Source organism: Artibeus jamaicensis, unplaced genomic scaffold (assembly GCF_021234435.1).
Source record: "Artibeus jamaicensis isolate MK-2021 breed Jamaican fruit bat unplaced genomic scaffold, CSHL_Jam_final contig_399, whole genome shotgun sequence".
Lineage (NCBI taxonomy): Eukaryota > Metazoa > Chordata > Mammalia > Chiroptera > Phyllostomidae > Artibeus > Artibeus jamaicensis.
The window spans coordinates 1,089,574-1,103,480 of record NW_026521816.1 but is presented as its reverse complement, the minus strand read 5'-3'; the positions used below and the strand labels follow the sequence as shown (position 1 = coordinate 1,103,480).

General features: G+C 44.3%; 1 protein-coding gene across 1 annotated transcript in view; it reads left to right on the top strand.

Annotated features, from left to right (window-relative positions):
- The first annotated feature begins 13,680 nt into the window (after window positions 1–13,680).
- Window positions 13,681–13,907, top strand: part of EDAR (ectodysplasin A receptor) — a 46,646-nt gene continuing 46,419 nt past the window's right edge. The window contains exon 1 of the mRNA XM_037138346.2: window positions 13,681–13,743. Coding sequence (XP_036994241.2) covers window positions 13,693–13,743 — 51 coding nt within the window. The 5' untranslated portion in view covers window positions 13,681–13,692. The remainder of the gene's footprint in view (window positions 13,744–13,907) is intronic.

Here is a 13,907-nt window from a genome sequence, read left to right as displayed (position 1 = left end):
AGGCAGTGGACTCACTGAAGGCTGACCACAGTCACACATTCGCACACAGATAAACCAGTGAAGGAGCGAGCGGTGAGACAGACTGTGCAGGCACCAGTGGTGGGAAGCGGCAGAGGGGACCACTATTGTTCCTCTCTGACCCCGCCCCCACATACAGCATCACAAATCAGCGACCTGCGTGGCCCCGCCCTGGTGAACACCTAAGGCTCCAGTCCTCATACATAACAGGCATGAACAGATCAAAACATGGCTCAATAACAACTCAGAGCCCCAGAGCTGATAAATCTAAGCAATGAAAAAGTAGCCAAACTTTCAGATGCACAGTTCAAAACACTGGTGATCAGGATGCTCACAGAACTGGTTGATTTTAGTCACAAATTTGAGGAACATATGAAGGCTAAACTAATTGAAATGAAGAGAAATGCACAGGAAAACAATAGTAATGGAAAGGAAACTGGGACTCAAATCAAAGGAGTGGACCAGAAGGAGGAAAAAAATTACCAAACAGAAAAAGATGAAGAAACAAGAACTGAAAAAAAATGAGGACAGACTTAGGAACCTCCAGGACATCTTTACACACCCCAACATCCGAATTATAGGGGTACCAGAAGGGGAAGAGGAACAGCCACCAGTGGAAAACTTATCTGAACAAATAATAAAGGAGAACTTCCCCAATCTTGCAAAGGAAATAGACTTCCAGGAAATCCAGGAAACTCAGAGAGTCCCAAAGAAGTTGGACCCAAGAAGAAACACACCAAGGCACATCATAATTACATTAGCCAAGATTCAAATGAAGGAGAGAATCCTAGAAGCAGCAAGAGCTAAGAGGACAGTCACCTACAAAGGAGTTCCTATCAGACTGTCAGCTGATTTCTCAAAAGAGACCTTACAGGCAAGAAGGGGCTGGAAAGAGGTATTCCAAGTCATGAAATCCAAAGACCTACATCCAAGATTGCTCTACCCAGCAAAGCTTTCATTTAAAATGGAAGGGCAGATAAAGTGCTTCTCAGATAAGATCAAATTCAAGGAGTTCATCATCACCAAGCCCTTATTATATGAAATGTTAAAGGGACTTATCCAAGAAAAAGAAGGTAAAAAAACATGAACAGTGAAAGGACAGCAAACTCACAGTTATTAACAACCACACCTAAAACAAAAGCAAACTAAGAGGACAGCTAGATCAGGAGCAGAACCATAGAAATGAAGATCACATGGAGGGTTAGCAACAGGGGAGTGGGAGGAGGAGAAGGGGGGGAGAAGGTACAGAGAATAAGTAGCATAGACAGTAGGTAAAAAGTAGATAGGAGGGAGCAAGAATAGTATGGGAAATATAGAATCTAAAGAACTTGAGACACGTGGTCATAACTAAAGGGGGGAATGGTGGGGGAGGGGTGTGCAGGGTGGAGGGGAATGAAGGGGGGAATAGAACAACTGTAATGGCATAATCAATGAAATATATTTTTTAAAAAAGAAAATAAAAGTACAACACGCAGAATGGCAGAATACTTGGCAATACATCAGATAATGGGTTACTATCTAAAATTTATAAAGAACTTACAAAACTCAACACCAAAAAAAACAAAAAACTCAATTTAAAAAATGGGCAAAGGACCTAAATAGACACTTCTCCAAAGAGGACAGACAGATAGCCAATAGACATGAAAATATGCTAAGCATCACTAATCATCAGAAAAATGCAAATTAAAACCACAATGAGATATCTCACACCTATAAGAATGGTTATCATCAATAAATCAACAAACAACAAATGCTGGTGAGGATGTGGAGAAAGGGGAACCTCTTTGCACTGTTGGTTGGAATGCAGATTATTGCAAGCCAGTGTAGAAAGTGGTATGGAGATACCTCAAAAAATAAAAAATTGATCTGCCTTTCAACCCAGCTATCCCACTTCTGGGAATATATCTGAAGGAACACAAGACATTAATTTGAAAGAACATAAGCACCCCTGTGTTCATTGCAGGGTTATTTACAATTGCCAAGAAATTGAAGCAGCCCAAGTGTCCATCAGTAGATGAATGAATAAAATAACTATGGGACATTTACACAATGGAATGCTACTTGGCTATATAAAAGAAGAAAATTTTAGCCTTTGCAACAGTATGGATTGACCTAGAGAACATTATCCTAAGTGAAATTAGTCAGTCAGAGAAAGAAATACCATTTAATTTCACTCATACGTGGAATTTAATGAACAAACTGAACCAACAAGGAAAATAGGCACAAACTCATAGATGGAGAGCCGGATGACAGCTAGGTTGTTGCAGGTGAAACTAGAAGGTGGAAGGATTGAGCAAAAAGAAAAAGGACTCATGGACATGGGCAACAGTGTGGTGATTGCTGGGTGGAAGGATATATAAGGGAGCTAAATTGTAATGGAAAAAATACAATAAAGATCAAATCAAAAGAAAAGACAAAAATGTAATCTTTAAAAAATATAAATGCATAAATTTCAAAAAGATAAATAAAATTATAAATATAAGTATATTGATACTTATATAATCTCTAGAACTTCAATAATAAAAATATGTGTATACAAATAGAGCATACTTATTATTTCTTTATTTGACAAAACTTCACGTGGACTTTAAGCATATTAAGTAGGCCTATTAGTTCAAAAACTTCTCTTTTTCAACAAGAACAAATCATTAAGGTATTCCAGAAACCCATTGGAATGATTCAGTCATTTCTCAGTTAAAAAGTCTCTTAAACTTTGAATTTTGGGAAGGGTGTCAAAAAATCTTAATCAAATGAGTATAACATAAACTTTTTGTCTAATAACACATTTTTTTATAGTAGCAACTTCAAAAGATACTAATTAAACTTCGAACTGATTTGGACATCAAATAATTTGTCCAGAGCACAAGATCCTGCTTAATTTATATTAGCGTTTACTTTCTTTAAGTCGATAAAATATTACACCCTAGTTATGCCATCACACATAATACACAGTCAAACGCATGTCACATAAAAGCCATATAGATGAACACTGAGCACATAAGGACTACATAATTTCGATTACTAATTTTTGGCAGAGAAAGCACGAGATTTTCTCACTTGCATGTTTTTTTTGCTTCTTCCCTCTATACAATCCTTCTTCAACTTGCACAGACTCTCTGCAATTTTCCTAGTATCTTTTTGTCTGCCCTTCTTTTTTTTTAATATTTTATTTACTTATTTCTCTAGAGAGGGGCAGGGAAGGAGAAAGAGTGGGAGAGAAATATCAATGTATGGTTGCCTCTTATGCGTCCCCTGCTGGGAACTGGCCTGCAACAAGCATGTGCCCTGACTGGGAATTGAACTGTGATACTCTGGTTCACAAGCCCATGCTCAATCCACTGAGCTATGCCAGCCAAGGCCTTAGTCTGCCCTTCTAATGCAACCAGAAACTAGAACAATTAACTTTTAATTCTATTTCCTTCATAATATATTGTCATAATTTATATATTTTATTACCAAAGCCATATTCTTTCCTAACTTAACTAAAATTTATAGTTTTTAATGATAATTAAAAGTAATTAGCATTTTTTTAGATAATTCATGAATGTATTTCATAATTTTCAGAAACTTTTTTCCCATTTGCAAATATACTCACATTTTTATACTTGGTGATACTACATTCCTTTAGTGTGCTCAAAAGTGAGCTGTTTCATTATCCAGTGACCTTGACAACTTTTGCAGAGGCTGAAGAAGAGTTGGGGGAGACATTAGCCCTGGCCTTATTCCCAGACTGCAGCTCCTGGGCCTCCAGGAAGAGAATTCAGAGTTTAAAAGACATTTTTTTCTTTTCTTCCAGAGTTTTACTGTCTGAGAGAGGAGTGAGATCTTTTCCACTCTTCAAACCATCATTTTTAATCTTTTTTGAGTAGAATCCTTATGATTTAACAACATAAGAGCTTGTGCATTAAAGATCTTACCCCACTTAACTAGACCATTAGCAACACAATTCTAATTAATCTAAAATGCAGCCTAAGCCACTCCTTCCAAAATAGAAACAAGAAAAAATTTAAAACAATGGCAACATTTCAAGAAGTGAGTGGGACTAGCCTTAGAATATTATCTCCTCATTTTTCTCTCTAATTTGAACTCACCTTCTAACTGCCTTACTTTCATTTTGGCAGCATATTCCTTTTCCCTGCATAGGTCCTCTGACCCCTTTGAAAGTTCTACAAGGCCAGCAGAAGCATTGAAGGCATCCTTTCAATACTGGTGCACCACCCTGGGATTACCTCTGCTATTCTCAGGATTACCCCCACTATTCCTGGGATTCCCCCTGGGGCTCCCCTACCCAGCATGTTGTCATGCACAGTACACTCAGCAGGGGTATTTTCTTGAATGTCTTGTTCATGACATTAATTGTAACACAGAAGCACCAAGCCAAGGAGCTGCTTATGTGTTCATGACATTCCAATAAAACCACCCAGAGGACTAGCAGATGTTGACATGCTGTTTATTACTCACATTACAGTACAGTGAACTACCCTTGGCTTCAGATTAGTGTGAAAGTGACTGCAGTGTACCCTCGGCTTTGGTGCTACTTTACTTATAGGGTAAATGAGGGAACAGTGGCAACAGGGAGGTAGACCCGGTAGCATGTGAAAGTGCTACAGGGTTGATTAACACAGCATCCTTGAGGAGGTTGGGACTCCACATACAGGCTATTTTCCTCAACCATGGCTTCTGGCCAAGCAGCCACCTGTTCTGTGGTGGAGGGGCCATACCCTGAGCCACCCCACAGCAGGGAGCTGGGAGCCAGCTATATAGCTGCCTCTCTAGAACACAGACAGCTGCCAAAGCCTCACCTCTTTGCACAAAGAGCTTGTGCTGAAATCCATGGAGGGTCCACCACAGACCTCTCTTGTTTACTGTTATGTGATATGGGCTGCCCCAAAGCTAGCACTATGCTTCCCAGGCGGCTGGTGGGGCCTCTGTCCCTAGTCACTGCAGCCAGATAAGAAGGAGGGAGCACAGTCTACTAGCAGCACCACTGAGCACCCTCTGGCAGCAGAGCACACTGGAAGAGGGAAGTAGCCGAAGTCAGAGAGACCTCTACCTATACACTTAAAATGGTAACTCTGAAGGCCTCATTCCTACAAAGGCTTCCCACAGTCTCCTTGCCTCAACCCCTTCTTGCAGATTGCGGATGTCCAGTACCTAAGGTATGGATGGCTCTGTAGTTTAAAGTTGCCTTCCCAGAGAGAAGCCGCCTTTAGGGGAAAGGCAGCATTTCCTCATTCAAGAGTGATCAGATGGAGCCCATGGATGGCCCAGCTGGACCAAAGAACATGAAGCCACCTGAACCCCATGTAGTGACCCTCCAAATTCCCAAGGTGATAATGAGCACAGAGCATGACCTCATTTCTGCTGTTGTCTGTGTCTGAGGTCTAGAGGCAGCCATGATTACAAATGTCTACTGAGGCACAGCCACTCCTCAGAGAGTGAAAGCCATCCCAGGAGGCAAGCTGCCCACAAGAAAACTAGACCCAAAGGACTGGGCCTTAAAAATGCAGGAAGTGGCCTAAACTTTGTATAATTATGTGTTCAGTGTCATCTAAAGGTCTAATAGGACAGGTACCTTGTCTGTCTGTCACTATGCCCAGAGCCTATAGGACTGCTTATAGGACAGTAGCATCTCTGCAAACTGCTTAATGAATGAACCAACAGACAACAGCAAAGGGATCGCAGTGTCTAGTGCACAGTTCTCTATGGGGTGATGCTAAAGCCATCATTGGTTCCTGGGGTGAGGTCAGAATGTAAGCAGGGAGAGACCCAGGGAAAAAAATCCCTGCATGGGTCTGCAAGGGGGGGATTAACCAGGTCTGCGAGTGAGATGCTATAAGAAGATTGTCTAGCTCAAAATTTACAAACTTTGTGTGCACAGAGCACCAAGGGACCTGATTAAAATGCAGAATCTGATGCAACAGGTCAGAAGGGACTGAGAGTTAGCATTTCTCACAAGCTTCCACGTGATACTGAGGCTGCTGGACCCCGGACCCCACTCTGGGCAGCAACACTGCATAGATATTGTTCTTTGATTTTACCTTTATTTCAGTCTTGTCTAAATATCCAGCCCAACTCTAGACTTGGGAAGAAAAGGCCAAGTCTCTGCTTGGCTGGTGTGAAAGGAAAGCATTTTGACCCCCTTTCTACTCTCACCCCTTCTGGAGTCACAGGCTCAGCAGTAGCTACAAAGGACAAAGCAAGCAATAGCCTCTTACTTCCACTTGACAGTGGTTCCTCTCACATCACATGTGTTGTATCTAGTCCCCACCGCAAGGTTACTGCCCATAATTCTCACACACCTACACTCAAGATCCCTCTACTCTTTCTTGGGTCTTCTCTATGGGTTAGAAATATCACACAGAGCTTCTGAGAAGGCATTCAGCAAGACAGGAGGTCATCTCCTGGAGGCTGCTATGGGCTGTGGTTAAGTCTGAGTACCAGCAACAGGATTCATGCCTGAAGCTGCCATGCTCTGATTGGGAAAGAAGCCACGTGACTGTCCTGAGCCGATTCTTGGAATGTGGCAGTCTCACTATCTAACTGACCTTCCTAGGAACCCATGCAAAACAAAGTATGTTGAAAACTGCCCCTTGCTCTTCAAGAAGAGCATTATTGTTCTTTTTAAGCTGCTCATGAAGATAGCAGTGACTCCCAGTTATCTTAGCTAAGAAAGTCACCCCTCTCCCACAATCCAAGTTGTTGCTATATGATAGCCATTGTGACTTGTTTGCTAGGAATATTCACCTGTTACTATTAGACTGCTTTCAAGACTGCCAAGCCCTGTCACACTGGAGTCACAGCAATTACTCAATTGGGGAGGGGCTGCATTATACTGTTTTTATAGAAAAGAATGCACACTGCCCCTGGAGAGAGTTGTGGGACCACCAATTAAGAAAACTTCCTGAAATCCACCCCAAGGGACTCCACAGTCCCTGCCTACCTTTTCCTACCCTTTGAATAAAAAACTGTGTCTACATCCCAGGTGACCTGGGGCTCATTCATTTACATGAGTTTTAGGAGTGACTACCTGCAGTGCAGTGGTGAGGATTCAATGAATTAACAGGCTAAAGTGCCTAGGAAGTACTGATCCAACAAGAAATGTGAGAAGGATGGGCGCTGGCACAGCTGACAAATGAAGCTGAGGAGATTAGGGAATGAGGCTATGGGCTTCAGGGAGAAATGGACCACTGGTGTGCTTTTGGCAAGACCCTAGGAAACAGTTCAGCACAGCGTATCTGTGGAGTTCATGGGCCTTCCTTCCATATTTGGGACCCAATGCCAGAGGTGCAGTGATGGGGCCTGGGGTATGGGTCTGGAATACATGTGCCTCTGAGAGCTTCTGGGGTGGTATTAGGGGTGCTGTAGCCCTGCAAGTTCCCATGGCCCCTCTGCTCACACCATACTTCACATAGAATTGAAAGCAGCAGCCTCACTTTCTGTCTTCTCTAGATGAGCTGTGGAGGAACAGCTTATTTCCAAATAAGCAAGTCTTTTCTTTACCCCTTGGCTAGTTGTTTCAGATACAATTTAGCTGCATATTAAAGTATAGTACCATTTTTAACTTTTTACCTTGAAATAATGTTAAACTTACAGAGAAATTTTAAGTAGTTGTTATTATTTTGCCAAATGTGGTATCTTTTGGCCATCAATTCCCATCTCATGGGCCTAGAAGGATGTGCTTCCATCTGCTCAAATCCTGCTTCTCTCGTGAGTTATGGAAAGGCTCTGCTCAGAGCCTGTGATCCAGTGTCAGACAAAAGACACTGTCAGGAGTGTTCTTGTCAGGAGAAAAGAAAGTGCATGAGGGCAGGGACACCTCTGTTTCTCTCTTCCCCTCCCTAGGCCTAGACAAGGGCCTCTGTCTCATGAATGAATGGGTCTTTATCCAGAATGAGAGGAAGGGATAGGTCCTGTGGCTTCACAGGCAACTCATTAGAAACTAAATCACCTGGGTACTATGACAGCCAGGTCTCTCCCTTACACACATCTTTCTCCTGAGCTCAACTCATACAGGCTGCCTTCTCTTGGAGATTATCCATGCCCCTGAGTATGTCCACTGTCTCCAACACTGCCTACCTGTCTCTGTTTTCTGCTCAATAGCAGCCTCAGATGTACCCAACAGCCTCATGGAGACTTGGGCCAACTTCTGTGCTCTGTCATCACTGACACTATCACCTCCTAACAGGCTTCCACGTGCTTTCTTCCCTGTGCAGTGGTTTTCAGATTACAAATCATGTCCTAATAATGGGTCATGAAATCAATTTCATGTGCTGCAACTACCACCATTTTAAATGGAATAAAAATAAAAGGACAAAATAGGTCATAGTACATTTCATGCAGTAAGTATAAATGTTGTTTCATTTAGGTTTTATTTTCATTACCTTGGTAATACATGTATGTTAAGTCACATTGTGATATTTATTTTTTCTGTACGTCTCCCCTTCTTTCACTGCAGTAGAAGCTTGTCCCTGCCCCTCTTTGCTCCAACACTCAGCTTTTGCACAAGACCTATTGCAATCTCTCAGTCTGGCCTTATGCTTAGCCCTCCAGTATGGCCCACACCCTGCTGTCCCACACACCTGAGCACCTTGTACATCCAGCCCCCAAACTGTAGGTGACCATCTGGCTCCCCTCAGTATCTAATCACTTGGAGCTAGGCCTCCTTCTTGCGAGCCCCATGCCAGCCCAGAAGTGGACTAGACTGGAGATGCTTCATATTTTTGAATAAATGTAAGCAAAACACTGCAGTTACTATATCCCAATTCCAGGTCTCTAAGGTTAACAAACCACAAGATGGCTGACGGCCACCCCCATGAATTACCACAAGTCTTTTTTGTGCCCAGCAGCCATCTTACCTCAGAGCAAGTTTCGTCAGATACTTATCTGTGCTGTTGACATGATACCAATCAAGATTTCTTGATGGATGCCCAACTTCATATTTTAGGCCCAAGTATTTTTCCAAGTTGTTCCTGATTGATTCTTGCTTCCCATGGCTTGTGAGAGAAACTTTACATGTTAGGAAATGCAGAAGCCTTACACATTTGGAAGAAAACTTTGTTTTTCTTTTCTTTCCCAGTTCTAGAGTTAGAAAGAACTGCAGAGGGTGGAGGAAAAGGGGTGGTGGAAGGACAGGGCCTTAGCAGTGCTTAGCTCAGGCAAATCTGCATGGTGCCTACAGTACCACTGACAGCACCAGAAGACTTGGAACCCAACACCAATGGCTGTTCCCAGAGCACCATCCCCAGCCCAATATCCAGAGATCAGACTGCCTGGTATTGGCCAAAGGCTTGCCATTACAGGATGTTGTTACAGGAAAACTTCATGCCAGAAATGCCTAGACTGGTACTGAAAAGGTGGTAACAGAGGAGAGGCCAGGTTTTAGTTGGGGAATCCTCCTGTCTCCCTTTCTCAGGTGAGGTGAGCATTCTTGTTATCTTCATTTTACTGAGCCACCAAAAGGGGACATAACTTGCCCAAGCAAAATGTCATTCATTCAGCTCTTGCTGAATCAATATAATTTTGTTCCCTATTTGGTTAACAGCAGGTCCAGGATTCCCTGGCTGAGATCAAAGGATAGCACAGAAACAAAACACACCAGTCATTTCAGTGACATATATCTCTCTAAATGGGCCTATAGTTCAAGCCCATTCTCCCCACTAAGCCTGATGTAGAGCTCACATAAGGTAGTGAGAATCAAGTCGGGGCAATGCCTGGGCAGAGCTCAGTGTTTCAATAGTCATAACCTGTTGTTTTGTATTGTTGTGTCATTATTTTAGGTGGAAATAGTGTTGAGAAAGGAATAGCCACAAGACAGAGAAGTAAAGAGTCAGTGGGAGGAAGGAGAAGCAGTCAACTAGGACAGGGTGGTCAGAGCTTAATGACAGGCTCTCTGTGTTGACACGAAAGCAGCCACAGTCACGAGATCATAAGAGATGCTATGGCACTGTGTTTACAGGTGGTGGCTGGATTCATATCCAGGCCTTACTGCTGGCTGCAGATCCCTGAACTAGACCATTAACCAATCAGCCAATTCTACAAAGTTATCAGTAGCCTTGTGTACTAGATTATGGGAAGATGGTTTTTGGCCCCCCCACACCCATTTCCCCTTTACCCTTACAGTTAGGGAGGGCACAGAACTCATGTCAGGATGCAGAGCACCTGCTCAGCTCCTCCCACTCTGATCTCTGCAGCTGGTGGGCATCAACCTTTCACTGCACTGCCCTGCCCTGCCCTGCCCTGCATAGGGGTTTGGGGATTTCCAAAGCCAACCAGAAGGGGATGACCCATAAGCTTATTGGACTCCTTCCAGAGGAATAGCTGTATTCTTTGAAGGCCCATCAGACCTCAGAAATGAAATCCTAAAGAGAGGGCTGCCCTCAGCTTCCTTCCCTGACCGACTTGCCTTCTTGGAGAATTGGTGATAATAATAACAATGCATCCAAGCTACAAATTTTTGTTTAGCTTTGCATATTTATTTGTTTTCCTTTCCTGTCTCCTTCCATTAGCCTGGGAACATCTTTTAAAAAACCTTTCATTGAGTGCTCCTAGTTGACACTGCAGCCAACCCTTCTCCATGTTTATAAGGAATCCCTCCCAAGGTCAGCTATAATTAGAAGTCAGTTAAGTTAGAATCCCGTGTGGTGTTCTTGGAAGTCCTTCAAGCATCAGCTTACCTTGGGAGAGCCTCTGGCCTGACTCAGTGGAAACCTGTCTCTGCTACACACTGTCCTAAAGGAAAGGCCAGGTTGTCAGTGAGTTCCCTCAGAGTGCAAGGGAACATGAACTCTAAGTTCCCTGTTGGCCTTTGTTTGCACCCTACACTACCCACCTAGCAAAACTGCAGGTCAGGCCTCCCTCAGCTTCCCACTCTACCTACCCCAGCTTGCTCACTGCTAGAAGGAAAGCATGCAGGATTTCACCATGGTGGGGGCTGGGTGCTCAAATCTCACCTTCATCTATTTAGTGTCTTTCTAAAGTAAATGTGGCACCTAGCTGGTGTGGCTCAGGGGATCAAGTTCTGGCCTGTGAATCAAAGGGTTGCTGGGTTGATTCCCAATCAGGACACATTCCTGGGTTGCGTGCGGTCCAGGTCCCCAGTATGGGGCATGCGAGAGGCAACCACACATTGATGTTTCTCTCCTTCTCTCTCTCCCTCCCTTCCCCTCTGTCTAAAAATAAATAAGTAGATAAAACCTAAATGCAGTGCTGAACTGCAAGACAGTATGCTGGAAAGCGCTAAAGGGGAAATTTTGTATCTCTTCAAGACATTCCTGAAACCTCACCTCTTCTCAACGTCCGCCTGATGTTACTCATTAGGTGAGAGACTATAGTCCAAGGTAACAGCACCCATAGGGCAAAGATCCTGGAAAAGATCCAGACCCCATGGGACATCCTTCCCCTGCCCATCCTCTGAACACAGATGCACTTCTTCCCCCACAAAATGTCTTTATTGTCCTTTTTTCCTGATCATAAAGTTCATACGTACTCTTCTAAATCTTTTAGATGTTAGGAACTATACGAAAAAGGAATTTTCCCCACAAACTTCCCTCAATCCTTATTCACCACCACAATCTCATTGCTGCCAAAAAAATTTTGTTGAAAATGCAGTTGATGTCACTCCAGACCTGCTCCTGTGTATACAGAAACTTTTACAAATACAAATGTGGACAGTCTGTGTGATTTCTTCCTGTCTTGACCCTGCACAGTGTTCCAGGTTTTTTGTTAGTTGTAATGCTAAGTAAGCAGGATAGCTAAAGTTTGATTTTACCAGGTCTCTTCTTAGGGAAGTATGGGTGCTTGTTGCTTATGCAGGCAGCAGGGGTGAGGAGATGGAAGTGAGGGGTTGGACGGGCATCCTGGAGTTGAGGGGAGCAAGAGCCACATGCTCCCTGGAAGGGAGGCTGAAGATGAGGCAGGTGGACTTGAAGCTCTTCAAATTTGTCCCTCCTTGGCTTCTTGCTATACATTTATGTAAGGTGCTTCTGCTAAATGTGTATTCTTTCCTCCTTCTGTTACCAAACAAGAGGTCTGGGGTGGGGGGGGGGCAATACAATATTTGGCCCACCTAGGGATGCCAAATATTGCTACATAACAGGGGCCCCTCCCAAGGACAGAATACTAATATCTGCTGGGCTCTTCTGTCTGCTGCCAATTGGAAAGATCTCTCAATGCCAGAGATTTGTGAAAAGGAAACAAAATGTTTATTTAATGCTATTCAGGCCTAACGCCTCCACTAAAATATCAAAGTCCTGTAGGGTATACACCTATACCTGATACAGGGTGCAGCCAGGGGGCCCCCCAAAAAAGATTTGGAATAGTGTCCAGAATTCAAAGTGTATAGGAATATTGGAGAGACATATAAGAGGTCCTCACACCTCCCCCCAGGGGGAAGAAACGAATGGAGCCAGGCCATTGAGAGCTGTTTTGCATAGCAACAGTTTTGGAGCTAACCTCTGGAATGGTTATTTAACATATGTATAACCTTTAACTGGTTTCATAGATATGTTAAATAGCAGTGGCCAAGTTTGGAGCCAGGGAGAAGGGAGTAGCTGGGACTCAGGATGTAACAAGGGGGCTGCGCTCCTGAGTGAGAAGGGCTTGGACTCAGAAGGAAACTAGGGGCTGCGCCCCAGAGTGAGGAGGCCTGTGTGAGAGCTTGGAAAAGACTGGCTCCAGAACATGAGGCAATAACTGCCCAAATGAAAGGGAAAAACCATGCAGCTTTGCCTGAATGGAGATCCGTGCAGCCAGGTGAAGAAGACAGACAATGCATTTTTGGTGGAACTCGAACCCCTGCAGCTTTGGTAGAAGAGGCCCACGCAGCTTTGGGGTGCTCCCTTTGGCCGTGTGGCCTGGAAAGCAAGAGAGACTTTGACTGGAACTGGGTACAAAGAACCCTTGCCAGTGGACCATGAGAGGGTACCACAGTACTTTGGATTAACTAGAGAGATCCTGCCTGCATGGTGACACAGCTGACAGTGCCAGCGACCTGCAACACAGACGTGTGCTCTTTTCCTGATTTACGGTACCCGGAGTTGGGACAGTGGGAGAAGGGAGTGCTGTGTGGGTGTAGGTGTACAACCTAAAGGACTTTGATATTTTAGTGGAGGCATTAGGCTTGAATAGCATTAAATAAACATTTTGTTTCCTTTTCACAAATCTCTGGCATTGAGAGATGTCTTTCCAATTGGCGGCGGACAGAAGAGCCCAGTAGATTTTAGTATTTTGGGGGGGGGAGGGGCTCCTGTTGTATAGCAGTTTTGGGCATCCCTAGGTGGGCCAAATATTGTATTGCCCCTCCCTCGGACCTCTTGTTCGGTAACACACCCACAAAGCGCTCCCTTCTTCCACTGTCCCAACTCCGGGTACCGTAAATTGAGTGTGCTCTGGTCCCTCCTCTCTGGAGCTCTTCCCCAGGGATGGGGTAACGCTGGGAAAGGGGCCAGTCAGTCCAAGGGGCCTGGGGCTCAGTTTAAATCTGCCTTTTCTTTTAGAGCATATCTGTTCCTCACTCTTCTTGCTTGGGGGTCCCTCAGACCCAGGAGGATACAAGGAAGGCAGCCAGACCCAGGGTAGGGGCAGGGCCTCAGCCAGTCAGCCCTGGAGCTGCCTCAGGTCCTGTAGGCTACTGCTACTGATGAAGTGTGTCTTTAGGTGAACGTGTGGGAGAGGATGGCCCATTTGGGAGACTACAAGCAGATGCCCTGGCTCCCTGTCCTAGTGGTAAGTAGGTCACAGCACCTGGGCTGCCCACACTGTACTCTTGACCCAGAGAGTACCCATAGTGGCCCTGGTATAGATTCCAGAGGGAGCTCCCATCCAATCTGTGTCTATCACCAGCCATACCACCTGGGTCAGGCTCCTTGGCTTCTTAAGCCTCAGTTTAC